This window comes from Lissotriton helveticus, chromosome 6 (genome assembly GCF_964261635.1).
Source record: "Lissotriton helveticus chromosome 6, aLisHel1.1, whole genome shotgun sequence".
NCBI classification, from domain to species: domain Eukaryota; kingdom Metazoa; phylum Chordata; class Amphibia; order Caudata; family Salamandridae; genus Lissotriton; species Lissotriton helveticus.
Window position 1 is genome coordinate 833,809,035 of NC_136067.1, and position 27,995 is coordinate 833,837,029.

The 27,995-nt window shown below is 44.8% G+C and overlaps 1 protein-coding gene across 2 annotated transcripts in view; it reads right to left on the reverse strand.

Moving 5' to 3' along the window:
- The window catches only part of QRSL1 (glutaminyl-tRNA amidotransferase subunit QRSL1), a 169,269-nt gene that overhangs the window by 104,110 nt on the left and 37,164 nt on the right, over nucleotides 1–27,995 (reverse strand). The window contains exon 2 of one of the 2 annotated variants that reach the window (XM_078648427.1): nucleotides 2,426–2,574. Coding sequence is in view for 1 of the 2 variants with exons in the window: in XM_078648426.1 (XP_078504552.1) it covers nucleotides 2,415–2,574 (160 nt within the window). In the remaining variant the exon portion in view is untranslated. Of the gene's footprint in view, nucleotides 1–2,414; nucleotides 2,575–27,995 lie in introns of both variants that reach the window. The other variant, XM_078648426.1, reaches the window with a different exon arrangement.

The following is a 27,995-nucleotide window of genomic DNA, read 5'->3' on the forward strand; positions in this document are numbered from 1 at the left end:
GGAAGACCGATAGTGTCAGCAAACGGTTCATTGATGGAACCAATGGGGAATTTTATTGATTTCTTTCTAAGACCTTATGTGGAGAATCTAAAATCATATTTGAAAGACACTACAGACTTTTTGTGTACAATATCTGAGTTGGTTTGGCAGGATAACTATTTGCTAATATCCATGGATGTTATCGGACTGTACACAAATATTGACAATAATCTGGGATTGATGGCTTGCAAATACTTCCTGGAAAAACGCAACATACATTATAAGGAACATAATGACATGTTGTATGAAATGATCAAATTATTACTCTCAAACAACATCTTCTTCTTTGGAGAACAACTCTATCGTCAGCGCAACGGCGCGGCAATGGGATTCTCATTCAGTCCAAGCTATGCTTGCATAGCAATGGGTTGGTGGGAGGAAGAGATAGCCTGGAACCAACGAAATGTCAAATACACCCAACACATCGTACAATGGAAGAGATTCATTGACGATTTATTTATAGTGTGGGGGGGAAGTGAGAGTGAATTCGAAGAATATTTTGAACTTCTGAACAATAGTACAAGAGGTCTGAAATTCACCTACACAAAAAGCAGGCAATCGATATCCTTTCTGGATACAGAAGTATATATCCAAAACAACAAAGTGGAGACCACCTTACACAGGAAGAAAACGGCCACAAATTCAACATTGGAAGCCACAAGCTTTCATCAACCTGCCCTAATATCAAGTATACCATACGGTGAATTCCTCCGTGTTAAACGAATCTGTAGCGAAAAAACAGAATGGGAGAAGCACAGTGCAACAACAATGGAGAGATTCCGCAAGAGAAAATATGGAAAAAACCTGACGAAAAAATGTTGGGAAAGAGCCAACGAGAAATCGAGGGCAGATTGTTTGAAACCACAAATCAAAGAAAAAGAAATGGAAGAACCTATAAGACTAATACTGGATTATAGCAAAGAAGCAAAAGAAGTTGTCCAGATTCTCAAAAAAAACTGGAAATTGTTGAAACTGGATCCAACAATTGGTCAAAAAATGGGTGATCACCCAGTGGTCACATACCGCAGAACAACTAATCTGAAGGACCAATTGATCCATAGTCATTTTATGAACCGTAAAAAAACATTTTGGCTCAAAACAGTTGGATTCAACAAATGCTACAATTGCAAAGTTTGCGAGATAGCCAAACCAACGAAACAAATCGAAATGACTAATGGAAAAACTTGGAAGATTAAAGAATTAATCACTTGCAAAACCCAGTATACAGTTTACCTAATTGAATGTCCGTGTAAGCTGCGCTATATAGGAAGCACAATCTGTGAGCTTAAGAAGCGTATCTTGGAACATACCAGGGCCACAACCAACAAAGATAGAGGTAATGCAGTGGCCAGACACATGGAGACAAATCATGATGGCAATTGGCGACTTTTGAAATTTCTAGGATTGGAAACATTGGCCCCAACGGAAAGGGGGGGACATCGAGAAAAACTGCTGCGCCAAAAGGAATCACGCCATATCTTGAACTTTCGAACAATGACCCCTTATGGTCTGAACCAGTCTGAAGAACTTTATGTACACATTTAATAACAATGAAAGCCTCTATTGATGTACTCCATAACTAACTTTTCCCTCCACAAAACCACGGCATAGTATACATGAAAGCCAAACTCTGGGCGAAATTTCAAATGTACTAAATTTTGAGACAGTATTTAACACCCTGGTAAATGTCAGCCCACTAGAGGGCTCTAAGTAGGTCTAATGGAAAAAGACCTGTATAAAAATACCCTATTGTTTGTTTATTATTGAAAAATTATATGTTGAAAATTATTGTATTTAAAGTGCTGGAAACACGAACCATCCTTCCTTTTGTAAGGTACAAGGAACCTTAATCAAATTATAAGGAACTAATTTTAAGGTACCATATGACTGAGTCAGCCCACTGGAGGGCTTTTATTTTTACTGAAAAGTCGATTCTAATCTCAATTGCCTAGAATAATGACTGTGGTTTTCTGGCACACAAGAAATCCTTAATGTAAATATCACGAAAGGAATATATGATTTAAAAACTGTCAATCAGCAGGGAATGGGTGTACAACTTGTTTTTCTGTGACAATAACATGAAATGACATTGCATTGACTGGAGTTGCGGCTTCTTTTGGTTTGGACCCGGGAGGCCCTAGGGGCAAACACAGTTTGAATATATATATATATATATAAACTCAAGTGCAAACAAAAACAGGGTGATTTGTGAGCTGATACAATTTCTTTGTTCATCATTTGGCAACACCTTCATACTTTTTGTAAGCAAGGCAAGTAGTTGATACTTTTCAAAAAAGTACATAAGCTTAAAATACAAACTTAGGCAGAACAACAATTCACGCTGAAGATAACTAGAGTAATCTACAGAAATGTACCTCTCCTATACCTCTTGTCTGCCTCCTTCGCCTGCTTCAAAGCTGTCTCTTCCGTCACCGTGATGTAGGCATTAAGACACTTGGCTGTTTTAATGAAGGCGAGGCACCTCTGACACACCTCGGTTGGACTGACTTGCCCTTTCTTTAGAGAAGTGGAAATCTAGAACAAAAAAAAGCAAAAGATGTATACCTGGCCTCCTGCCCATCATCCTTATAACACGCATTTGTATAGATAGTAATAGACCTTCGGCTGCCTGAATGGGCCTGTAGGCAATATCAATACATGCATGATGGACAGGTACTTAGGTCTGGCCTAGAAACACCTTGATTTGCTGAGATCTTTTTGAGAGAAAGTGTGTGTGTGTGTGTATGCATATCACAAAGAGGGGCTTTTGGTTAGGTGACTTCATCCATACAGCATGGAGCAATGACTCCAACCAATTATGAGCTACTGGGTCCTCTTACTGTGAATTACGGCATATTGCCTTTGAACACCTATATATTCACTGTAAAAACCACAGGTTTCAGGGACGTTATAGTTAGTTGGACATTTCACTCGTACAAAACCAGAGAAACCGAGAAATTCAGCTGTTATAGTTAGTTGAACTAACTATAACTCGTGCCCCCGCAATGCACTGCTGATGACGTCACATATTACATCATTCATGACATGGTCAGTGACATCACTGATGACATCTCAAATGACTATCAAAGTGTTTCAGAAAGGAGGGACAGAGGTGCAGAAAGAAGCAAGAGAAGTGCAGAAAGAAGAAACAGAGGGATATGGGGTGGAAAAAGAGGTAAGAGAAGTACAGAAAGAAGCAACAAAGGCAGAAAGAGGGAAGTGGGTTGGAAAAAGAGGCAAGAGGGAAGCAGAGAAGCAAGAGAGGAGCAGAAAGAAACAAAAGAAGTGCAGAAACAAGGAACAGAGGTGCAGAAAGGGGCAAGAGGAATGCAGAAAGAGAGAAGAGGGGTGCAGAAAGAGGCACAAGGTGTGCAGAAAGAGGCACAAGGGATGTAGAAAGAGGCACGAGGGGCGCAGAAAGAAGTAAAGAAATAACAGAGGTGCAGAAAGAGGCAAGAGGGGTGCACAAAGAAGCAAGTGAGGTGCAGAAGGAGGCAACAGAGGTGCAGAAAGAGGCAAGAGGGGTATACAAATAGGCAAGAAAAGTACAGAAAGAAGCAAAAGAGGTGCAGAAAGAGGCAAGAGAACTGCAGAAAAAGGCAAGAGAGGTGCAGGAAGAGGCAGGATAGGTACACAAAGAGGCAAAAGGGGTACACAAAGAGGCAAAAGGGGTACAGAAAGAGGCAAGAGGGGTGCAGAAAGAAGCCATAGAAGTGCAGAAAGAGGCAACAGAGGTGCTGAAAGAGGGATGGAGAAGGAGGCAAGAGGAGTGCAGAAAGAGAAGAGGGATGCAGAAAGAGGCACCAGGAGTGCAGAAAGAAGCACAAGAAGTACAGAAAAACACAAGATAATTGCAAGAGGGATGCAGAAAGAAGCCATAGAAGTGCAGAAAGAAGCAACAGAGGTGCTGAAAGAGGCAAGAGGAGTGCGGGAAGAGGGGTGCAGGAAGAGGCACAAGGGGTGCAGAAAGAAGCAAGAGAGGTACAGAAAGGGGGAAGTGAGGTGGAGAAAAAAGAAAGAGGGACATAGAAAAAAACAAGATAGGTGCAGAAAGAAGGAACAGAGTTGCAGAAAGAGGCAGCAGGGGTGCAGAAAGAGGTACAAGGGTTGCAACAAGAGGGACGAGGGGTGCATAAAGAAGCAAGAGAGGTGCAGAAAGAAGCAACAGAAGTGCAGAAAGAGGGATGGAGAAGGAGGCAAGAGGAGTGCAGAAAGAGAAGAGGGATGCAGAAAGAGGTACCAGGAGTGCAGAAAGAAGCACAAGAAGTACATAAAAACACAAGATAAGTGCAGAAAAAAGCAACAAAGATGCAGGAAGAGGGGTGGAGAAAGAGGCAAGAGCAGTGCAGAAAGAAGCAACAGACATGCAGAAAGGGGGAAGAGAGGTGGAGAAAGAGGCAAGAGGGGTATAGAAAATAGAAGAGATGTGCAGAAAGAGGCAAGAGAAGTGCATAAAAAGAAAGAAAGGTGCAGAAAGAAGCAACAGAAATGCAGAGAGTCAAAAGATGCGCAGAAAGAAGCAGGAGTGGCTTGCACACCATTGGTACCAATTTAACACCCACATTTAACAATAAATAACAGGTGACCATTCTAGGTTTACAAAGGACCTTCCACCACGCTGTAACACTTGACGCTGCATTTTTGGTAATGTTTGATCTGTTTGAGCTAGAACAAGGTTTTTTTTGTTCAAATCTGCAGATTAGGCAGCAGATGATGAATTATGTGGCTAATGCAGAAAATGTACAACTGTGCAAAAGTTTGTGCAGCCAAACAGTCGCATAATTCCAGTGGCCTTGCTCATACCTCTGACTAGGTCCAGAAGTGCTCCTCAGTGATTCCTTCTATTTTTTGTCTCATTGAGTTCATAGTTTAGCTTCTATGGAAACGAAGAAGACTAAACCTGAAGTTACCACTCCACACCACAGACTACCATACCACATAATTACTCTCCATAACACATAATCCCACTCTACATAATTCCTATAAATAAATACCACATACTTTCTATCCACATAATTTCACAGCACAACTTACCACATAATTCCACTACACACAACGTACATCCACTCCATTCCGAAAAACATTATTCAAAAACATTTACGTTTACATTACCAATACCAATTACCAAAATGCGAAACCTATTACATTGCAAACCCTTCTTTAACTGGTAGTCGCATTTGCAGAGTGGTGGGGAAAGGGTATTGGGCCTCCGACTAGCGCTCAGACATTTCCCTGCCGAGGACTTACAGGAGGTACCAGGAGGGCTTCTTGGCTCCCAAAGTCCCTCAGGAGTAAATTGGACTTCATCCCCCCATCCCGTAGTCTGCCAGTAGGTGCATTTGTAGAGTGGTGGAGAAAGGGGAGCATGGTCTCCGAAGACGTCTTAGCAATCCCACTGTGTGGGACTTACTGGAGGTAACAAGAGGGGTAGTTGGCCCCCAAGGACATCCTTGGGGGCCAACTACTCCTCCTATTACCTCCAGTAAGTCCCACATAGCAGGATTTCTAAGTTTTCCTAGCAGGCCACGCCCCCTTTCCCCACCACTCTGCAAACGCACTTCCTTGTGCTCTCTTGGATGGGGATTAAAGTCCCCTTCGTTGCTGAGGGTCCTTAGGGGCAAAATAGCCTACCCGATACCTCCAGTATTTCCCAGATAGTGGGATTGCTCAAAGCTGGACACAGGCCATGCCCCCTTTCTCCACCACTCTGAAAATGCCTCTCCTGGCGAGTTCTAAGTTGGGGGATTAAGTCCCCTTGAATATTGAGGGACCCTGGGGGCCAACTAGCCAACCAGGTATCTCCAGTTAGTCCCACACAGCTGGATTGCTGAGAGTGGTCCGAGGCCACGCCCTCTTTTTTACACCACTCTGCAAACATGCCTCCTGGCGCACTGCTATTTGGGGGATGAAGCCCACTTTAGTCCTGAGGTCCTCAGGACACAAGAGGACCTCATCGCCGCACCATCAGTACACCAAGAGGAGCGTTTGCAGAGTGGTGTAAAAAAGGGCGTGGCCTCGGACCACTTCTCAGCAATCCACCCGTGTGGCACCTACTGGAGGTACCTGGTGGGCTAGTTGGCGAGTGGTGCAGGGAGGGGGGCAGGGCATCCGGAAAGATGCCAGCTTAAAAAAATATAGATTTCTTTTGTGTTGCCCCCCTTCTTTCAATCTGTTTTGGGCCCCGAGGACCCCATCCTCCAGGGCCTGCACATAAAAAAAAATGTTAAAAAAAACAACAACCAGGAAGGGGCATTCAGCCCTGGGTACTCCATCTCCCGGGGGCATGGCCAGACTTGTTTTTTTAATTTAATAAATTTGGAGGGGGGCCCCCTCCTAAGGCCAATTATGGCCCCGGGGACCACATCTCCCGGGGCCGGCCTTTGGCTTTTTAACACTTTTTTTTTTTAACTACCCCCCCCCTTCCCTGGGCCACTATTGGCCCCGGGGACCCCATTCCCTGGGCTTGGCCATTGTTTTCATTATTTTTATTTGAGGCGGGGGGCACGCTGGCGGATTTCGGCCTCGGGGGGCCCAGATATTCTTTTATAAAGGGAGGGGAGCCACATGACCCCCCCTCCCAGGCCACTACTGGCCCCGGGTATCCTAACCCCCGGGGCAGGCTCTTAGCATTGGGGACCGCGGGGGGCCCCAATGCCCCCATGGTCCCAGCTGGCTCCCGCAGGAAGCCGGCTCCCCACCTCCTGCGGGAGCCGCCATTGCTTTTCAGCAAGGGGAGCTGCCGACATGCAGCTCCCCTTGCCAAAAGCAATCTGCTTTGCTTCTTGGAAGCAAGAGCAGGTTTTCTTCTCTCACTCGCAAAAAGCAAAGCAGGGTTTGCTATGATAGGGCGGGAGCCAGGCTCCTACCCTGTCATAGCAAACGGCAATGTCCTGGGGTGGGCACCCCCCAACATTGCAAGAGCCAGCCCTGGTAGGTTGGGGTCCCCAAGGTATACAAGGGCTCCAGGAGGGGGTGAAGATAGCCCTGGTGCAGGTGGTGGTCCCCACGGCCCGGGTGTCCGCAACAGACCCCTGTATTTAAATAGACAGTGCCCCAGGGAGGTAGTGGTATCCGAGGCAGTGTAAGGGGGCTCGAGCCAACCCACACTAATTATTTTCAAAGCCCCGGGGAGGTGGCAGTCCCCAGGGCTTGTGGGGGCCTGTGAGGCCCTCCACCCTAATTTCATTGAAGACCCGGGGAGGTGGCAGCCCCCGGGCTTGTGGGGGCCCCAGCTATATAATTCCCCATTGCCCCCGGGACCTGTTCCACCCAGGGGCTTAACAATAACTAACCCGGGAGCACGTGGTTCGTTATTAATATTTTTTTCTCGGCCGGATTTGCGCACTTTTTTTTTTTTTAATGCTTTTTTGGGCCCTTGGGGTCTGTGTGGGACCCCCTGAGTAGGCCTAGCGGGTCAGGGTGTTTCTACCCTGCCACCTTTTCTGTTTTTTTTAATGTTTTTTAACTGTTTTTTTGTGACTCAGTTACTGAGTCACAAGATGGCTGCCAACACATTCTGGTTTGGAGTGTTGGCAGCCAATCAGAAGTCAACTCGTGCTCTGGAGGAGTTGCGACTCCTCCTTGGTGCTCAGATATATACATTTTTATTTTTTTAATTTCTCAGCAACTACTTAACGGATGTACACCATTTTTAAAAAAGCACAGACCAAGGCCTACCTTTTTGCCAAATTTTGTGTAATTCGGTTCAACAGTTCAGGCTGTAGCCTGTTTTAAAATTCCTATGGAAAATAACATGGGGAAAACGCATTTTGGGACCCACTTTTTTCCTCGGTCCCTGCTTGACGAATCACCCTGAAACTTTGAAGACAGGAGCTGACATGAGTGAACCATTAGTTTTGAAAATTTTGCGTAGATTCGTCAAACAGTGCCAAAGATATTGGCAAAAGACTACAGGCTTTTTGAACAGAAACAAGGTCCTATCTACAACTACCTACTGGCAACTGCCAGTAGGTAATATATATATATATATACACACACACACACACATTATATTTATATATATATATACACACACACACACTTCAGCACCAGGATTTCTTCAACTTAGTCCTTAAACATAATATATGGATTCAACAATGATTTTTTGGTGTGGTTTGCTTTACCAATGTTTCTCGTTATTTTGGCGATGGCACCAGTAGGCATTACTTCATTGGTTTTCTTTTTCAGGGCTGGCCTGAACTTTTGTGATTAAAAGAAAAAAAACCATTTAGATTTACTCAGAAAGTGGTTCCGGCCTTGCCCACGTGTTCATTTTAACAAGTACAACAGTTGATTGGCCAAAAAGTAGAGTGCTTCCACTGAAAAGAGTGCTTGCTTTGGAATTTTGTAACTTGTGGGAAAGCGTATGCTCATAACAGCAGTTCTAAGTTGGTTATGGTGACAAGCCAATGGTCAATGTGATAGGCTTAACCTGCTTATTAGGAAAGTTATCACACGGGCAGCAGGCCTGACGTATATGTTGTAAAAACCATACATAAAAGTCAATATGCATTCAAGAATCGATTGACATTAGTCGGTTTTAAAAGCTGCAGAGAGGTATTGTGTTACATGGAATTTCACAGTTTACTACAGTAAGTAAATGTTTTGGTATTGGTTACTTTGATATTTACACTGTGAGCATCCTTGACAAACCTTCTTAAGAAAGACCATATTTTGCTTTACCAACAATAATTTTGTGTTAATTTGTAATTTTATGGCTGTATGTCCAATGGTTGCCTTGTATGAAACGTTATGCTCAAAACAGTAGGCCTGAGTTTATGTTAACAATCCACTGATAATAGCGGATTACTTCATCGGGAAACATTCTGTCCACTGCCAAGGGCCCACTTTGTATATTACGGAATGTTATGACAAACGCAGCTGGTCTGGCTTATTTATTGTGTAAAATACATGCAAAGCCAATAAGCATTTAACAAAGGATTGCCATCACACAGGAAATGGACTGGTATTTGGTACAGGAAATCGCACTGATTACCATAGTAGTCAAGGATTTTGCTGCTAGTCACCCCTCTGACAAACCTCTAGGGTAGAAAATATTCACTATGATAATCCATGTTAGGCCTTTTGAAAGAGGTTTTATATTGTTTTGCCAATAGAAATGTTGTACCTATTAGACATGTATGTAATACATATGCCACCCTGGTTATTGTAATATTGGGCTATTGGGAAATGTTATGTCAAATTCCATAAATTTGGTCTATGTGTTAAGAAAATGTATCACAACGCAAGTAGGCCTGGCTTATTTATTGTAAAAATATGTTTTAAAGGTAAAAGGATTTTAACTGTGAATTATAACACTGTGCCAAAACCTGTAGGAAGGCATTTTGTTACATGGAATCTCACAAGATTACTGGTGTAGGCAAGGCTATTGGTGTTGGAGGCCCAAATGAACATTCCTTGGGCATAGAAGATATGCACCAAGATAATCCTTGGTAGGCCTTCTAAGGAGGGATTTTATATTGTTGTAACAAGTGTGTAACAACATAGGTCCCGCCTCTATCTTGTATCATGTTCATATACTCCGAAGTAATACAGTGTTAGCAATCATTCACATAACCCAGAATGTATTAATAATTCTAGTCGAATACAAATGTCCTCTCGTAGTTGTTTAAAGGTTCTTGTGGCATTGAAAAGGTTTGTGAATTTACGCGGCTCTAGTGGACCCTTAAACCATAGGGCTCACGGTTGTACATTTGCACATTTCCTAGCAGTACAACCTCACTTTTAAATGTAGCATGTGGAAGAGGACTCTATGGAGAATAATGAATCTAGTATTGAGTGTATATACAATATCTTCTTTTCAAGGACATCATTCAGCACTTCTTCAGAGAGAAGGCCCTTTCACCTGCTTGTCACATAAGCTCTTGCTGAAAGGAACAAATTCTGGTCACATGATTAAGCTACATTGACTTGCATTGAGAAAAAAAACACACACATATATACATACTGTTTTCATTTTCATGAGTTTTAGCACTTTGCTCCAACTGACCATTTCTAGCGAGAGACCTGGTGAATTGAAATGACAATTGTCCTTGATCTTTTGCACTGCTGCTTGCTATTTTGCATTAAACGCTAGATGGATATTAGGCTTCTTCATGCATAGAGTTTTATTTCTAACAACTGTAATTTTGTACTTTTATTACAGTATACCTGGTGGATACCTCGCCAATGATAAAAGCCATAGACCTTTTTGATTCACTGGGAAAAATGAAATGCCATAGGTCTGATCCATTTAGTAAGAACATTCCAACAGGTAGCAGGCTTGATGCATTTATTAAGAAAAGTATATATGTTAAAACCAATAGGCCTTTAATATTTGATTGTTATTGCACCATGTTAAAGCCTGCAGATGCCTTTTGTGACATGAAAACTCATAGATTACCATTGTGGGCAAGGATTTCGGTGCTGATTGCCCACTTTGACAAGCTCTAGGGGCAGAACATTTACACTGTAATCATTTTTGCTAAACTCTTCAGAAAAACTAAAATGCTTAGCTGTCTGGCAGGATCTTTGAATCTTTTTTTTTTTTAAACATGCGCACACACTTTACATCACCGATGGCCCCCACCTACCTGAAAACAGAGAACGGACAGACTCATGTAAAGACTTCACACACCTGCACACATAAGAACACTTCATCCCTACTGTTGCCCACAGTCAATCACAAACCTAAGAGCATCATCCATCACCTTTGAACCACAACTGTCTTGGCACATAAGGGAAGGGAACCCATACATGAGATCATCACCACATGTACACAGATGAGCAACTCATATCACTTTCCACCACAGAACATTACATACAGAAGAGCATGTCCCATCACCTATCAACTACATGCACATATAAAATCACCTACACCATTAAAAGACCACACCATCTCCCCACAGAAGAGAACATCGCTTCAACTATGGCCTACCCAGCCGAGCAGACTTGAACACCGAACAGAGCCACACATAAGAGCACTTTGCACCACCCCAAGCCACAATCATCAACACACAGATGAGCATCTCACATCACCTATAGGCCACAATCCTCAGCACACAGAAGAGGCCCTCACATCACCAATGAGGCACAGGCGCCCGCACATAGAAGACAACATATGGACCTAAACACAAAATAACACCTCTCTTCACGTAAGAACAACCACCTCTCCACTCAAAAGAGCAGACAGGAACAACGATAAACCACAAGCACACCCACACACACACCAGAGTACCTCGCACCACTGTCAGAACACAAATGGGGGTCTCACATCACGTAAAGACAAGAGCAACAAGATCATTTTGCACCGATAATATGCCAGCCACAACGTCACACAAACGAGCACTTCGAAATACCCAAGGGCCAGAAACAACAGCACACATAAAATCACTTTGTATCACCTACGAACATCAAGGACCTGCACTCAGAAGCAGGTCTAATCACCAGTGGATCTTGGCAGTTAGCTGCATGCGAGTAGATGTGTGCTCCGACACTGGAAGGTTGGTGTACTGTTGTCGGAAAGGATCATTTTCCGTGATTTTAATTATTGATAGAAACCTCCACGGGAACAACCACAGAGACCAAAGTTGTCTGGTCCTTAAATTGTGGGTAGTAAAACAATGTGTTGAAGGGAGAGCCATTTTTGTCTATAAATGAACAACCTGCTTTTTTATCCGTAGGTTTAACGTGTGGGTATTGACATGGTCTTGGGGGGTGCAGAGGGAGTAAGAGATGGGTGGACAGACAGACGGACGGGAATGCGGATGGATGGATGACTCCCAACACGAATAAACAACGGAGAAGGTGCGTCATTTAACAACTCATTCTCACTGCCTACAACTATCTTTAAAAACTACTAGAGCTGCCACCCATGACATATAATAGGCTATTTCCTCCATGTGCAGTGTGCGCTGCCCCATCACAACGATGGGATGCATCGCGGCAGCGGGAACAGGTGGCACTGTGGCAGCCTCGCGAGTCGAGACACGTTGGCAGCCAGCCCTCGGCTCCGGTTCCTGTCACAGTTGGGCGGCGCAGGGCCTGGAGCTCAGACCAGAGTGAGCTGCGGCCTCCGGACCACGCCGGCTGGTCAGACGGGAAGGCGGCGAGCACCGGCGGGCTGAGAGCAGACGCGAGGAGTGGAAACAGGTTTACACTTTACAGGCCCTGCTGATACGGTCTCCTCGTGTACAGCCTGGCACGCAGATCGTGTCTGGGGCTGTCAAGAACAGGTGAACTCAGCTACCCCCCCCAACCCCCCATTGGCTCTGCTGACTCCACCCCCAGAGTGCTCCTACGCTCGCTCCACCCGGCTGGTGGCCTTTGAAAAGGGGCGTGGGGCTGGGGTTCTGTCGCCCTCTTTTTATACATTATTATTCTTCATGTTTCTGACTCTGAGGTTCAGATACAAGGTGCGTACGGATCCGTGCTTAAGTGGAGTGGAAGGTGTGGAGGAGAAAGGCGGAGCTGGCAAATTTGGAACTGGGGATCCATGTTCGAGTTTCGGCGTCGCTCACCAGTTTGTGATTCTGGGCTAATCAATCACGCTGTGCCTAAAAAAACATAATACAAATCCAGCCTTGTGTAACGTAATCTGGCGCTCATGAAAAGTGCTCCGATCTCTATGGGCCTTGAGTGCGCTATATAAAACAGCAACACAAAATAAAAAAGATGGGAAGGGACTGTTAAAAATGGAATTGGTGAAACAAGGTGTAACCAGGAATCCTTTCAAAGAGGAGTGGTCTGCACAATTAAAGGCGCGGTCAAAAACATTTGCACTAGAGGCCTGTGCATGACACACCTGACTAGTTTGTGGGTGTGATTCTGTGTGTCTTCTTTTAGCCTTTCAAGATATACCTTACAACAAAGAACACAAACGACCAGACTTTTGGGTTTGCCAATGCTGGCCTGCTCTGAATTGCAATTGGAATTGAAAATGTTTCAAAGATGGGAATGTGAAATGTGAATTAAACCTTGCAGAGGTCGGGAATTGGGGTCGCTGGGACCTTGTAGCACCAAACATACACAAGTCACTATTTTCCACTGCATCGACTAAGATTTCATTCTGTGGCTCTCTGGTTACCCCCAGACCTCTGCAGTGCATTAACTAATAGAGGTTTCATAACGTTCTGCATTTGCCACAGATTAACTTACGTTTTTAAAAATGTATTTCCCATTTAAGAGGTGCATTATTTTATATGTAGCTACCTGAAAGTATTTTTGTAAATAGTTACAGAACATATTTTTTTTAGCCACACCTTTGACCCGCCCCCATGCTCACTGACCCCGTCCCATTGCATGCAGCATCCCAGTTCCCATACTTTTTACAATGCACTTCGACCACTGTCGCCCTCCAACCCGCTCAAAGCCCAGGCATGGCTAGGACCGGAGCAGCAGCCAAGCCCCATTCCTCCTATCTTGGTGAGAAGAAAGGCCGCGCACCACCCCCCCTCCTAACACATGGCTACAATGGGGAGCACTAACATGTGTAGAATGTGAGAGACACACTTTGCGCCCCTGAAGAGTGCAGCAAATAGGGCAGGGGGGCACCGCAATCAGCCGTGCCAGACATCCTGGCTGGGGGTGAAGTGGGTGGTGGTAGAGCCCGACAAAGGGGCAGGGAGAACCAAGATAGAAGGAAACCAACCTCACCGATAAAAACACGCACAAATAGGGGTCCTACCACAGACTTAATCCAACATGAAACCGGTCTGAAGTTAAAGTACTTCAATTCCCGGATGGGAAACATCCTAAACAACGAAATTTGAACAACGAATTACCTGAACCACGAATCCCGAACAACGATCATTCAGTTAACCACGACATCCTTTGCAACGACATCCTAAACAACTACTTACATAAACCACGAAAGGTTACGTCATATTTCTAGCTTAGCAAGTCGTGAAACCATGCAGGGTATGTATTGCGGGGCTGCAGCCTGCCTTCATCCTTCCAGGATAGTGTCGCAGGGAATACTTTTGCTTTCATGCTGGCACAAGGCGCCCGTGTGACTCTTCCCCCCCTGACCTGACATGCTTCTTGCCCCCTTCTATGATTTACATGGAAATGCAGCCACAAGGTTGGCGGGCTCTGGCGAGCGCGGTGTTGCAGCCTGGCTTCATCCTCTCAGCTTGGCAGCACGTCCAGAGTATAGCGTCACAGAGAATGCTTTTGCTTTGGTGCTGGAGGTTTGGTGACTAGGTACGGGGTGTCCCATCCACCCCACCCAGCCGCGGCCGGTAGTGGGAGTACCGGCCGGGCGGTGACGTGGGGAGGGGGAGGGGTAGGGTGGGGGGTAGTAATGTATGGATTCCGGACTTTAACAGTCAAGTAAACATAAAAATAAATAAAAACGAATTTCGTTGTGCGCACTGCATCTCATTTGGTGATGCAGTACGCGCACAGCTAGGTACCAAGCTCACAGAGCAGGAACTAGAAACCTTTTGGGCAGCCCCATCGAAAAACATGATATCACTGGTACTAGCACAAACGAAATTCTGGCTACTGCATCAAGCATACTGGACACCAGCGCCCCTAGCATCGATAGGGCTGAAAGAGAACGACACCCTATGTGGGAAGGGTATGCCCAGACGTGGGTCCCTTGCTCACTAGACCACTGGAGTCAAGCTATCCTGGCTTAAGACGGCTGATAGCCAGAAACCGGTCCTAGGATGCTTGATTCCGGTCCAGGGAAGACATGGCTTGGCAGTTCGGGCTGGACTGTTCCCATGAGGCACAGGGTCAAGACTGATTTGCATATGGCCATGTCTGAACTGGGGTGGCTTGGTGAGCAAAATAACGATGGATTAAACCCAGATCTTTGACTGGGGGTGAATGTTTTGCCATTGTGCAACATTCCGTCCATCATCTTGTGTGTTTTGCTGTTCACCCTATGTGGGAAGGGTGTGCCCAGACGTGGGTTCCTTACTCACTAGGTCACTGGAGTCAAGCTATCCTGGATGAAGGCGGCTGATAGCCAGAAACTGGTCCCAGGATGCTTGATTCCGGTCCAGGAAAGACATGGCTTGGCAGTTCGGGCTGGACTGTTCCCATGAGGCACAGGGTCAAGACCGATTTGCATATGGCCATGCCTGAACTGGGGTGGCTTGTTGAGCAAAATAACAATGGATTCAACCCAGATCTGTTACTGGGGGTGAATATTTTGCCATTGTGCAACATTCCGTCCATCATCTTGTGTGTTTTGCTGTTCACCCTATGTGGGAAGGGTATGCCCAAACGTGGGTCCCTTGCTCACTAGGCCACTGGAGTCAAGCTATCCTGGCTGAAGACGGCGGATAGCCAGAAACCGGTCCTAGGATGCTTGATTCCGGTCCAGGGAAGACATAGCTTGGCAGTTCGGGCTGGACTGTTCCCATGAGGCACAGGGTCAAGACTGATTTGCATATGGCCATGTCTAAACTGGGGTGGTTTGTTGAGCAAAATAACAATGGATTAAACCCAGATCTGTGACTGGGGGCGAATGTTTTGCCATTGTGCAACATTCCTTCCATCATCTTGTGTGTTTTGGCCTGGGAATAGCCCTGCAGAGAACCCGGTGGGCTGAAGTGCGTGACCGGCCCCTCCAGGCTGTGAGGGCAATACAAGTTCACTGGCCTGAAACTTGGAAGAAGTACACAGGGCAAGAGAGCACCGGAGTGCCTCTTAGCCTGCCAATCTGCAAGAACTGAAAGGACACACCTAGGAGGCCTTCCGCGGCCTGGAAGGCACAGACAATGTTGTACCGAGAGCCCCCTGCAAGCCTAGGGAGAGAGGCACAGGGAGCCCGTTCTCTAGTGGCCGCGAGACTGGGGGGAGGCCCACGGCTGCGGCCCCCCAACAGATTGGCTAAGATGGTGAAGGACAAGGAGCCTAAAACATCAAAACAGGGGAAGTTGGACCGATTTACCAAAGTACTTCCGAAGCCCGGGGGAGTAGAGAGAGGTCCAGCCCACCTCCCAGAAACTGCAACGAGACTACAGACAATTCATGCGTCCCGAGAACACCTTGTAGGTAAGATGGCAGAGATACGAACCAAGGTTACATTCCTGCTCCAAGACCTGCGAAAAGTCTCTGAGTTACCGAGGCAGTACAACCTGTCTCGGAATTAGAAGACACCTCACGCACTACAGGTAAAGAAGTGGCGGGACTCCTGGCCACAGTGAAGGAGGTGTTCTGGAGAGTCGATGATGCCGAAAATAGAGCTCTCAGGAACAATCTGAGACTCATAGGCTTTCCGGAAAATGTGGAACGTTCTGATTTGGGACATTTTCTCCTGACATTTCTCAAGGACGCTCTCCCGGAGGCACAGGTTTCGTCCTGCTTTGTCATAGAGAGGGCATACAAGATGTCTAATGTTCGACAGCCACCAGGAGCTCCCCCTCGGCCGTTGATAACCCGGTTCTTGAACTTTCAGGACAGAGATCTCATACTCCGGGAGATACGAAAGAAGGGGGAGATTAAATAAAAAAAACACAAGAGTGATGGGGTTTCTGGGCTATTCGCAAGATGTACAAAAACTACGGTGCACCTTTGACCCCATTAAAGTGAAACTCTGAGCCCTCGGGATCCAATATATGTTGTTGTTCCCAACCAAACTTAAAGTTATCTTCCAAGGCATGACGCAGTTCTTCCAGACTCCAGAGGAGGCGTGGTCCTGGATTTAAGAACGGCCTTGGGTGAGGCGTGGGTGGAGCCCGGCTGCAGCCTTGCCTATCGACAAAAGACTGAGCTCCAGTTGGGAGCGACTTAAGGAAAAGCGGCGAAGAAGAGTGCTAAAACACCGGATTGCTACCATGGCTAAACCGGGGAGGTCCCGGAGGCTTAGGGAACAGAAAGCCAACATATCGGACACAGACGACGACACTGCCCAGGAACGCATGTCTCGAACTTCTCGGAGATCAAGAGACAATTGTGACTCTGACCAGTCAGAGAGAGAAGAGTCTATGGATGCGGACAGTGAACACCCTCATCTGGAGAGCATTCAGCGGCTGGAGGCTTCGGGCCCGAGCCTTCTCTCGGGGTTTACCCGCGCAAGTGTTGTCATGTTGACAAACTTGGGGGTGGTGGGGGTGCCTGCAGAGTGTAAGGGGGGGGGGGGGAGTACTGGGCACTGTTAAATGTTCTGGACTATATTTCTTGAGAAGGGGGGGAAGTTTTGTTCGGTCAGTTTGTATGAATACCAACAGTGAGATGAGAAGGCAATGTCTGGGCGCTGCTTGGAGATAGGGGTGGCGGTGGGACGCTTTAATAGTTTCTTCACAATGGCTGTGGGCGGTTACACAGTGATGGCATGGCATGTCAATTGGTTAGGGAACAAAATCAAACGTGGCTTGGTAACTAATTACCTTAAACGTCTCAAACGAGATATAATATTTTTACAGGAGACGCATCTCCTGAGTCCACACTGTTCATTCTTGGGTAAGGGGCAATACACCACCCTGGCACTCGCTGATTCACTCGAGGGGAGTGGCAAATCTAAAAATCACCCCATTTCCGGGTTACTCGACAATGGGAGGACCCAGATGGCACATATGTAGCAGTCCAGGGCATCTGGAATCACAAAACATGGTTTCTTATTAGTGTCTAGCAGCGCACGCTGGATAAATTGACGGAAAGCCTCTTACAGTCTGGCCCGCTACACATATCATTGGGGGTGACTTTAATCATGTGAGTGAACCCTCTCTGGATCGTACGCTGACACGACCCGGGTCGCATGAAACTACTGCACTGACGAGGTTCCAGGCGGCACTTGGGTTCACTGACCTCTGGAGGCGCCACCACCCATCAACACATGCAGACTCATACTTTTCTGGGGCTCACAGAGTATTTTCGAGGCTGGATTACCTCTTTGCCCCAGCTGGCGAGATTGAGCATGTAGAGGAGATGGAATATTTAGCTTGGGGTATCTCTGACCTCTCACCGCTCTTCTTAAGGGTGGGTGGGAGAAGAGGAAGCCAAAGTACAACTTTGAGACTGAATGCCTGGGCCTTGAAAGATTAAATGGTTGACAAAGAACTCAGGGTGGAAACCAAGCTCTACTTCAAAGAAAACGACAGCTCAGTACAGTCAGCAATTATTTTATGGGAAGCTTTAATGGTGCTGTTACGTGATAGATCCCAAAATATTATTGCCCATAAAAAAGGGGGGGAAACCCAAGAGATTATGGCTACGGAACGCTGGCTAGTGGACCTCGAAAGTAGTGGTACCTCCACGTTGAGTGAGCATACCTTTCGTCAAATTGATATTACTAAAAGGGAATACCAGGTACTGGTCCCCAAGAGACGCGGGCTCGCAGTTCAGCATAGACTATATGAGACCGGAGATAGAGAAGGCAAGCTGCTGGCTTGGTGTGGCAGGAAGGAATTGGAGTCGAGGTGGGTTATGTCCATTAGGGAACAAGGCCATACTTACACCACACACCAAGATATAGCGGGGGCTTTTGCCTGGTACTACTCAGCACTCTACGCAGCCTGAGCACAAACAAATGAGGCACAAATAACCAAGTACCTTGACGAGATCGAGCTCCCTTGTCTCTCCCAGGAAGAGAAGGATAGGCTTGAGGAAGAAATCACCTTGGAAGAGGTAACAGAGGCCATTGGTCGAGTGAAGTCGGGGAAAACCCCAGGCCCAAATGGGCTTCCAGGGGAATTTTTTAAAGTACATAGTAACCTACTGGCCCCATATTTACTTAAGATGTTTCAGGCTTACAAAGACAATGGGACACTCTCTACAGACCTTAGAATGGCAACGGTGGTGGTGATAACCAAAGCGGGGAAACCCCCAGACGATTGTGGGTCCTATTGTCCCATTTCCTTATTAAATATAGAAACAAAGATCCTGGCCACTATCCTTGCGACACGTCTCTTAACGGTTATTACCACTCTGATACACGGAGACCAGTCTGGCTTTAAGCCAAAGCGAGCCACGAGCTACAACCTGCAACGCGTGGCTAATTGGATGGATGCTGAGGCCTACCTGCTCCTTTCCCTTGACGCTGAGAAGTCGTTCAATACCATCCACTGGCCTCTTATGAGATGCACTCAGGAGAAATTCGGATTTGGCCCGGGGATCAGGGACTGGATGGCGCTGCTATACACTGGGCCCGAAGCTAGGGTTCGGGTCAATGGAGCTCTCTCGAGGACCTGGCCAATTCAAAGGGGGACTAGGCAGGGATGACCCCTTTCACCCTTACTTTTTGCACTTATATTGGAACCCTTAGCCTGTGTTATCAGAGCCTACCCTGGGCTGGGTGGTTTTATAGACGAATCTTGACTGCTGGACGAAGAGCACATATCTTTATATGCGGATGACATTCTATTGTATGTGACAAACCCTACTGAGACACTCCCTCAAATCCTACAGATTTTTTAAGACTATGGGCGTCATGCGGGATATAGGATCAATTGAAGTAAATCCACCCTGTACACGGTGGGGGGGGGGGGGGTGGAGCCCCAGACCTACCCGAGCTGTCTGCGATGGCAGACAGAGGGGTTTAAATACCTTGGCCTCTACATTACTACGGACGTGGAAACTAGCTTAGCACGCAACATCAGGCAGGTCCTTTTCAACTTCAGGGAAGACGTTAGGAGATGGAGGAGGCTGCCACTGACGATTATGGGGAGGGCCTCCATGTATAAAATGATTACACTTCCCCAGTTGCTTTACGTGTTGCAAAACACTTACAGTAAGATACCAGAAACGATGTTTAAAAGTATGGATAGTGCCTAAGGTAAAGGGGTGTTGGGGAATTACGTTTGTTAGGAACCTTATATTCACCATAGTTGTACAGGTGCCGGCTGAGCGGCCCTCGGGACATGAGCAGTGAGGGGAGGACAACACACATATCTTCATGGTGCAGCACACAGTGTGCGGGCAATCTCACGCAGATACCCATCGCAGCGTACATGATATTGTTCACGGTGCCGCCGGACCTCCGGGTTGCCGGCTTACAGGCTGTGTACCACTGGTATTGCAAGTGACCTCGCTCCTGTCCCCGCTGCTGGCCTCCGGGTTGTGGCTACAAGCTGTGTATACCAATTCTGCAAAATAAAGGTTTTTAAAAAAAAAAAAAAAAAAAGTATGGATAGTGAATTGCGCCTGCTCCTCGGGGACTGGGCCCATCCGCGCATTGCACTTCAAACACTACAGAGGAAACCCATATATGGGGGGTTTGGACCTCCCAGATATTAGGGCATACTATAGACCGTTCCATCTCATTGTCATCAAGGAGTGGATCCACACACCTGGGGCTCATCAGACGTATAGGCTGGAAAGACTGCAATTTAGAGAACGTACACACTCACACTATATCTATGGGAGCAAGGGACGTAGCTGGCTGTTACAAGCGACCCAAAGGGCATTAGAGGCATGGAAAAGTGCAGTGCAGCAAATGAAATGGGACCAAAAACCTACCAGTGAGACAACATTATGGGATGGAACTAAATTAATCGAGCTTGGAAAACTGAGGGGCAATGAGAATTAATTGTATTTCTAAAATAGGGGATGTCCTAGAGAAAGGTGTGTTGGCCTCATTCAACACACTCCAAGCCAGATATCAGCTCCATGGTACTCAGGTATATGCATACCTCCGTTTGAAGCATGCATGGGTTGCGGATGAGCTGGATGCGGAGACAATATCGGAAAATGCCAAGCTAGAGGGTCGACCCCTACAGGAGGAGATCCAAGCCAAAGCCATTTCATTTACCTATAAAACAATACTCAATAACATGCCCAACAAATTGGGTCCACTTCGAGCTCGATGGGAGAGAACCACTGGTTTAATGGATGACATTGATTGGGAGGCCGCTCTCATGCATCCATGTAAAGTGGCAATTAAACTAAGGTTGTGTCTCATTCAATACAAAATTCTACATCAAACTTATTTTGATAGAGCAAGGTTACATAAAATAGGGAGAGCCGCAAACCCAGATTGTCTCAGATGCCGCACGGAATGAGGAACATTCATACACACCCTTTGGAAATGCAACAGGATTCAGACCTACTGAGGAAAGATTGTGAGAGAGTTCAATAATATACTGGAAGTCCAACTGGAGTTGGAACCAAAGTTTCTCCTTCTGGGAATCCCTACGGACGTGGACATCCCGCAATGCAAACTCGAATTAGCTAACTTGGGGTTGGTGGTAGCAAAACAGGATATAGCCAAATGCTGGGGGTCCCCAACAACTTCCTACACTCAATGAATTGAGGGCAAGTGTTGATCTATATATGGTTGCAGAACAAGTGACATACAGGGCCATGGGTTGCCCTTGGAAATTCAGGAAGATATGGGCACCATGGATAAAATACTATGGTCTGGAAGTGGGGTGGGGGGGGGGGGTAAAGAGGGAAGGGGACTGCAGCAAGAAAGATTGGGAAAAGAGCCTTGAATGATGTCATGTTTGACCCTACTGTTGGTAACTACGAACAACGTAAATGTGACCCTCTATCCTTGTACGCTCAGGTCGTTAGAGCCCATCTACAGACTCGCCTGCAAAAGAAATATCGCTCTTATAATTGCCCTACAAAAATGTTGTGGACTGACATTCCCTGTATTCATGCTTTGTTTGACGTTTTGTTTTATTTTCAGAACAAAAATAAAAATATTTATATATATAAAAAAAAAAAAGAATAAGCGACAGGGCATGTATGCTGAATTGTTTAGTGCCTAAACTCATCAATGAACGAAGAGCAACTTACATTTATAAGCCAGACCTACTGGCATTGACAATGTTTGTTTTCTTTACCAAGAGGGTGCCATGCAGGTTTATGTCACTCTGTCTGTCTGACTGTTTGCTTACAGAGTGACCTCTGTCCCTAGATAAATTATCTTTATTACTTCAGGCAGTTTTCCTCTCTCCTGTGGGCTCTTGGAGCAATCTGGCTTGCTTTTAGTTCCTTCTTTCCGGAGAACAGATATGACGGCTTTTTATGTAGGTCATAGCACTAACGTGGTTAATATATTTTCAAATATATTTCGAAACAAGATTAAAAAAAATTCTTGCTTAACGATTGCTTTTATTTTCCACTTGACCGGCTTTTTTGACACAAGCTGCATTTGTGTGATTCCAGATAGCCTTTCAGTAGCATGTAATAATAATAATAATAATAATGATAATAATATTTGTATTAGTCTCAGAAGCATTCTTACTGTGAACATCTGTAATACAAACTTTCCTCAAAAACAGAGCATTACAGAACTTGCAACTGAAATGGAAACTTCCTTACTAAATGGAAAGTATGGTAGCAACTTTTTCACATTTAGACCCTGAATTTTATGTCCTGAAGTAAAGCTTCAGCAGTGCAAGTCTCCTTCACACACAGAATACTTACTAGAACAGCAGTGCAAGCTTTTCTCATATGCACACATACATTACCAAGCATCTGCAGTTCAACTTCCTCTGCTCACACACGGACCCATTACACAGACTGTTTACAGCAATGGTAGGAGAAGAACATGATGAGAAGGACATGATTTACTTGTATATTGAACAGTTACAATATTGACCTAGGCAGTGCAAGCTTCGCTCTAATCACGCCAGAACAGAGAGAATGAGCATTTTATTAGGTCTTTATTGCGATTATTCATCATCAAAGACAATGTCATCCATAATTAATACAAACATTCCAACACTTAATATAGACCATAATAATCAGAAATATAAATCTTGATTCTATACCACATCATCATAGATTAATAAATAAATATATATACATACACATATTAAAAGTTTCTTAAAAAAAGATTAAATATATAAACCAGCATACAGACTTAATTCAACATCAATTATTTTACAAGTGGACAAGTCACCTTCCATACCATAACAGGCTAATGCAATACCCAGCTCAACCCCCTTCTTAAGTAGGTACCATCTTTGTTTTTTATACCACTGCTATGCCCCCCCTTTTTATTGCGTGTAGCCCATGCCCAACTCAAAATTTTGACACTCCAATCACGACGAGGTTGGAAGTATCTGACTTTAAAATTCTCCTTGCAACCGTCACCGATCTTGTATTCATGGGCAAGCATACTGGTTTAAGCCAGATTATCCTAGGCTGATGGTAGGTGTATTCATGGGCAAGCATACTGGTTTAAGTCAGAATCAGCAACATTGCAAGCTTCAGCTCACATCTTTAACACTGGTACAGCACTGGACCTAGGTATGCAACCATCAGCCAAGGAACAGGTACTGCATCACTATCTCTCGCCACATCTGTCTGTCTTTCTCCTTGTTTCTCACTGTCTTTCAAGTTCCCAAACAAGCAGCCACGGCCGAAGAGCCGTGGGGCAGGCTGGGGGGAATTTCGAGAGACGACCACGTGGGAAAATTAAATATTTTTAAAATTATCCCTCTTGGTCGTGGGGATTTCGAGAGACGACCATGAGGGAAAATTAATTATGTATTTAAATTTTCCCTCGTGGTCTTCTCTCGAAATCCATCCACCCCCCTAGCCGGTCTCACCCCTCTTAGCTGCAGTGGCTTTGGCTGCAAACAAGTCCTCTCCTGAGAGACCAATCATCCTCCATCATGGCGTTCAACCCCATACCACGTGCTGGCGTCCGAAGCAGCATGGAAGATCCACCATCTTTCATTCACTGTTGGATACAGTCCAGTAGTAAATCTGGATAGCTTACAGTGACTGTGCAAGTGGGCAAGAAGCAGCCAATGATACTCTGTCATTGGTAAGGACTGATGACATTGCCAGTCCTCGAACACATCAGCCATCTAGGAATGGTAAAGTAAGGAGAAGTATTTCAAAAGCATTCACAGATGGGTCGTCTGAGTATGTGTTAATGCTGCTAGAAATCTCTGCAGAGTTCACCAAACTCTTTAGTATAAGTTTAATGTTTGAAGATTATCCACCATTTAGAAGCAGTGCGTAGGTTTTTTTGGAACAGTAAAAAATAGACCCTTTAGTGCAAGAAAATCGCCAAAACTAATAGCTGGGCCTTGTGTTAGCACATTGAAGGCCTGATCTATTGGCTTTGCCACTGCTTGTTTCCATTTGTTGTAGCCGCAGCTTATCGTTGTACATAGTAAAGTGCTTGGATAATAGCGATCTATTTTCTGTTAATAAAAATTAGAAGCCATGAAAGTGTGTTTCCTTTTGTACTGAGTGCGTCTTTGTTTTCAAGGTATTTAAAAAGAATCTGACAATAGTTAATGTAATAACCTAGCTGATATAACATTCTAATTTGGTTTCCTTGTATTATACATATGCTTGTATACATCCTTTGGTCCAGTATACATTATTTATCATAGTTTTATGTACATTATATTTTTTCACATAAAAAGCATCCACTTTTAAACGTTTGTGTTCATGACGATGCATGTAAGCCTTGTTATTTACTTAGCAGTCTTCTTTTGCATGTTTGATGCATTCGTTTCATCTAGCATCCCCCACATGTGTGGTTTCCTGTGGGCTTTACTATAATTCATGCTATCGACATAGGTAACCACAAAATATATTTATCTCACACTTTATTTCTTCCCTCCAAGTCAGTGTTTAGAACTCAGTGTATTTGCAGGTAACTGTAGGAAATCATACTCGTGCTAATAACAGTATTCCATTTATCTGCAAACACATTCCCAATTTATGTTCAAAGTCATTCTATATGCCTTTTTCATGTAAAGTATTTTTCTTTAACAAGAAGCTGCCTTTCAGCTTGATGTTGTTTTAGACACAAGGCCAACTATGGTTACATTTAACTTTTGGTAGATGCACTACTGCTCATCTGTTAGATGTAGTGTACATATTGTTCAATTATTGCATGTAGTATACATATATATCATATCTTTGTCTGCCTTCAGCTCCTAGCTCATTTCACGTTCCATGCGTGATCTTGGATAGAAGTTTAGAAGTTGCACTTTATTGTAGACCATGGTACAACTATTTCTGCGAACAAGCATAAGAGAAAGTTGTTTACTTCACTTTTTCTGTGTTTATTAACACTTTCTATAGCTGCACTATTATTGAGTAAATGTTTAAAGTAGCGTATACACACCATACGACTTCTTATATTAAGATTAAGAAGTTCTGTCTTCTACGTAGTATTGTTTCTGAACCGAGTGGTTGCCCTGGACCTTAGGCTCATTCAACGCTCCATATGTTATCATGCACATCACCTCCATCACCACCACCAATACCATTATTAGGACTACCACTACTATCATCGTCATTTTGACCTCATCATTGTTTGTACCACAATCATTAGTATTAGCCCTGTCACTATTACAACCACTATGGCCACCATCACTGACCTGTAGTTTCACCATCATCATCACCACCACCACCACCACTTTCAACACAACTACCACAATCACCACCATGACTTCCACTACTATCACAGTTAACATCACCACCATTACTACCACCATCAACACTACCATCTATATCCGCACAACTACCACTACCACCACTACTAGTACCATCCCCTAGTATCGCAATCAGTACTACCATTGCCACCACCACACACCACTAACACCATCACATAACTACTACTTCTGCCACCACATCCACAACAATACAACTACACTATCACCACAATTAACACTACTATTACCTTCACGACCAACTCTACAATAACCATCTCCTCAACCACCACCACTGTCACAACTACTACCATCACTATCACTATCTTCACTATCACCATCATTACCACAACTTTCACCACCATTACTGGTACTACCACCACCAAGACTATCACAACACATATCAACTCTACTACTTTCACCACCATCATCACCAATACTGCTGCCACCTTCCCCATGAGTACTACCACTATCACCCCCACTCCGTTACCACAATTAGCACTACCACCATCACTACAACCACTATTACTACCACCACTACTGCTGCCAATACCACCCTCACAAGGACTGGCACCACAACCAACACTTCAGCTACCATTGCTACAACGACTACTGCCGCCGACACTACAACGAACATGTAATACCACAATCACCACTATCAATCCTACTAACTCTATCACCACCATTGCTACCATTTTCAACATAAGCACTATCACCACCACTGCTACAACTACTACCACCATCATCACCATCCCTACCACCACCATCAAAACTACCATCACCAGGCCAACGGCTTTGCCAGTGACTGTTTTACATTACATCACTTTGCCTCACTTGTTTCCTTAGCCACTCAACAACCTGACAGGTCTCCTTGCTGTGTGTTAACCTAAGTTAGGTTTGGGGTTTGCGTAGTGATCTTAACCTCTGTTGGGATATTTTGTAACTTCCTAAGAATAGCTCTTGGAGAAAGACCAGATACAAAGCTACAGTGATTGCAGATACATCACCTTGAAAAGGCAGGCATTTCTGCAAAAACTGGGCCAGCGCCGAAAATGTTCAGTCATCCATACTGGTCTCTTCAAAACTAATGCATGCACACCTATTGATCTGCTTTTGGTTGGTCTTAGTCACAGAATTTCTCCTGCTTCAGAGATTTAATGCTAGAATACACATCAAGGCTTCTGAGGTGACTGATTCAAGGGATTAAAAACAAAGGAAGAGATGTAAATTTGGGGTGCAAAACAGCAGTCAATTATTGTCATTTAGATAACTATTTTTTTTTATTTTTTTTTAATTTTTTTTAGATAACTATTTTTTTAGTACCTAAGAGGAAATAAAGAGCTTTCAAAGCCGGAGAAGTGAGAGTATAAAGGTGTATATAAAATGAATGTGTTTTAGGAATTCTTAAAGTACTATGAAGGGAAGAAAACCCGTATCCAAGGTCGTTTTAAAACCTTTGGCTGTAGAAGGACTGTTTTGCATTAAGAAGCTAATGTCTGCCCATCATAAGACACAAAACAATAAAGAAAGATTTATGACAAGCCTTTTCCTTTTATAGTTCAAACATGACATCTGTGGCCTGAAAGAGAATACCAATGTGCCTGCTTTACAGATCAAGCTCTCTCGCAGACACGTATTATGACATTATAACTCCATACCTGTTTGGAGATTTGTATATCGAAATAAATCCACTTAAGTTAAACTGGTAGCACGAACAGCAAATCAAATGCAACGACATTGCTTTCAAAATGTCAGTTCATGACAACAAATGCTGAAGTCTTCTCTCATTTAGCCAGCGGTTAAGATCTGAAAGGCTAAGCTATGCATATCTTTTGACTGTTTGAAATTGTAAACCAGATATATTAGCATTTTAAAAACGCACAAACGTAAGTTCCCTCATATGTTCCTTTAATATTCACACTGTCGATAAAGAAGTTGATGGACAATGTGCAGTGAGAGTTCATTTTAAAGGTATACTTATCAATCACACAGGCAAGAGAATTGTGCAGCTTGCTGATATGTACCTTTATTGCCCAGATATTTAGCATTTGACTTTGGAACTGACATCCCAACAAGGCAATTTGGAAGCATATAAAACAACTGTAATAAATTGACACTTTCTTGATGGAAGGATGTGGCAAGATTACTTTGTGTTGTTTATAACATCAAATAAAACCTTAGGGTCCTATTACGATGCGGTCGGAAACGGAATCGGCCAGAGCTTTTCCGACTGCATCGGAATATGCCGGTCAGATTCCTTTCCGACCGCCTCATTACAATGGAAGCGGTCGGGAAGGAATCCAAAAGGTCATTCCGACTGGCTTTGGACGGACTTGGAGAGCCCGTCTGCCAGCCGGAATGCGGCCAGTAATCCCAAGGGCAGCACTTGCTGCCCTTGGAATTACGATGTCTGGTTTCAGCAACCTTTCCGTGCAGGCCTTTTCGACACAGAAAGGCTGTCGGAACTAGACTTTGGGGGCACCCAGCAGGGCCCCCCTGGAGTGCACAGCCTCCGCCCCCCCCTGTTGATCCCTGCACCCCATGGCAGGCACCTTCAGGTGAACTGCATCTCCTATTTTACAATGGGAGCATGCTCTTCGGACGGAATACATGCTCCCATTGTAAAGTATAGGAATGTGACTGAAC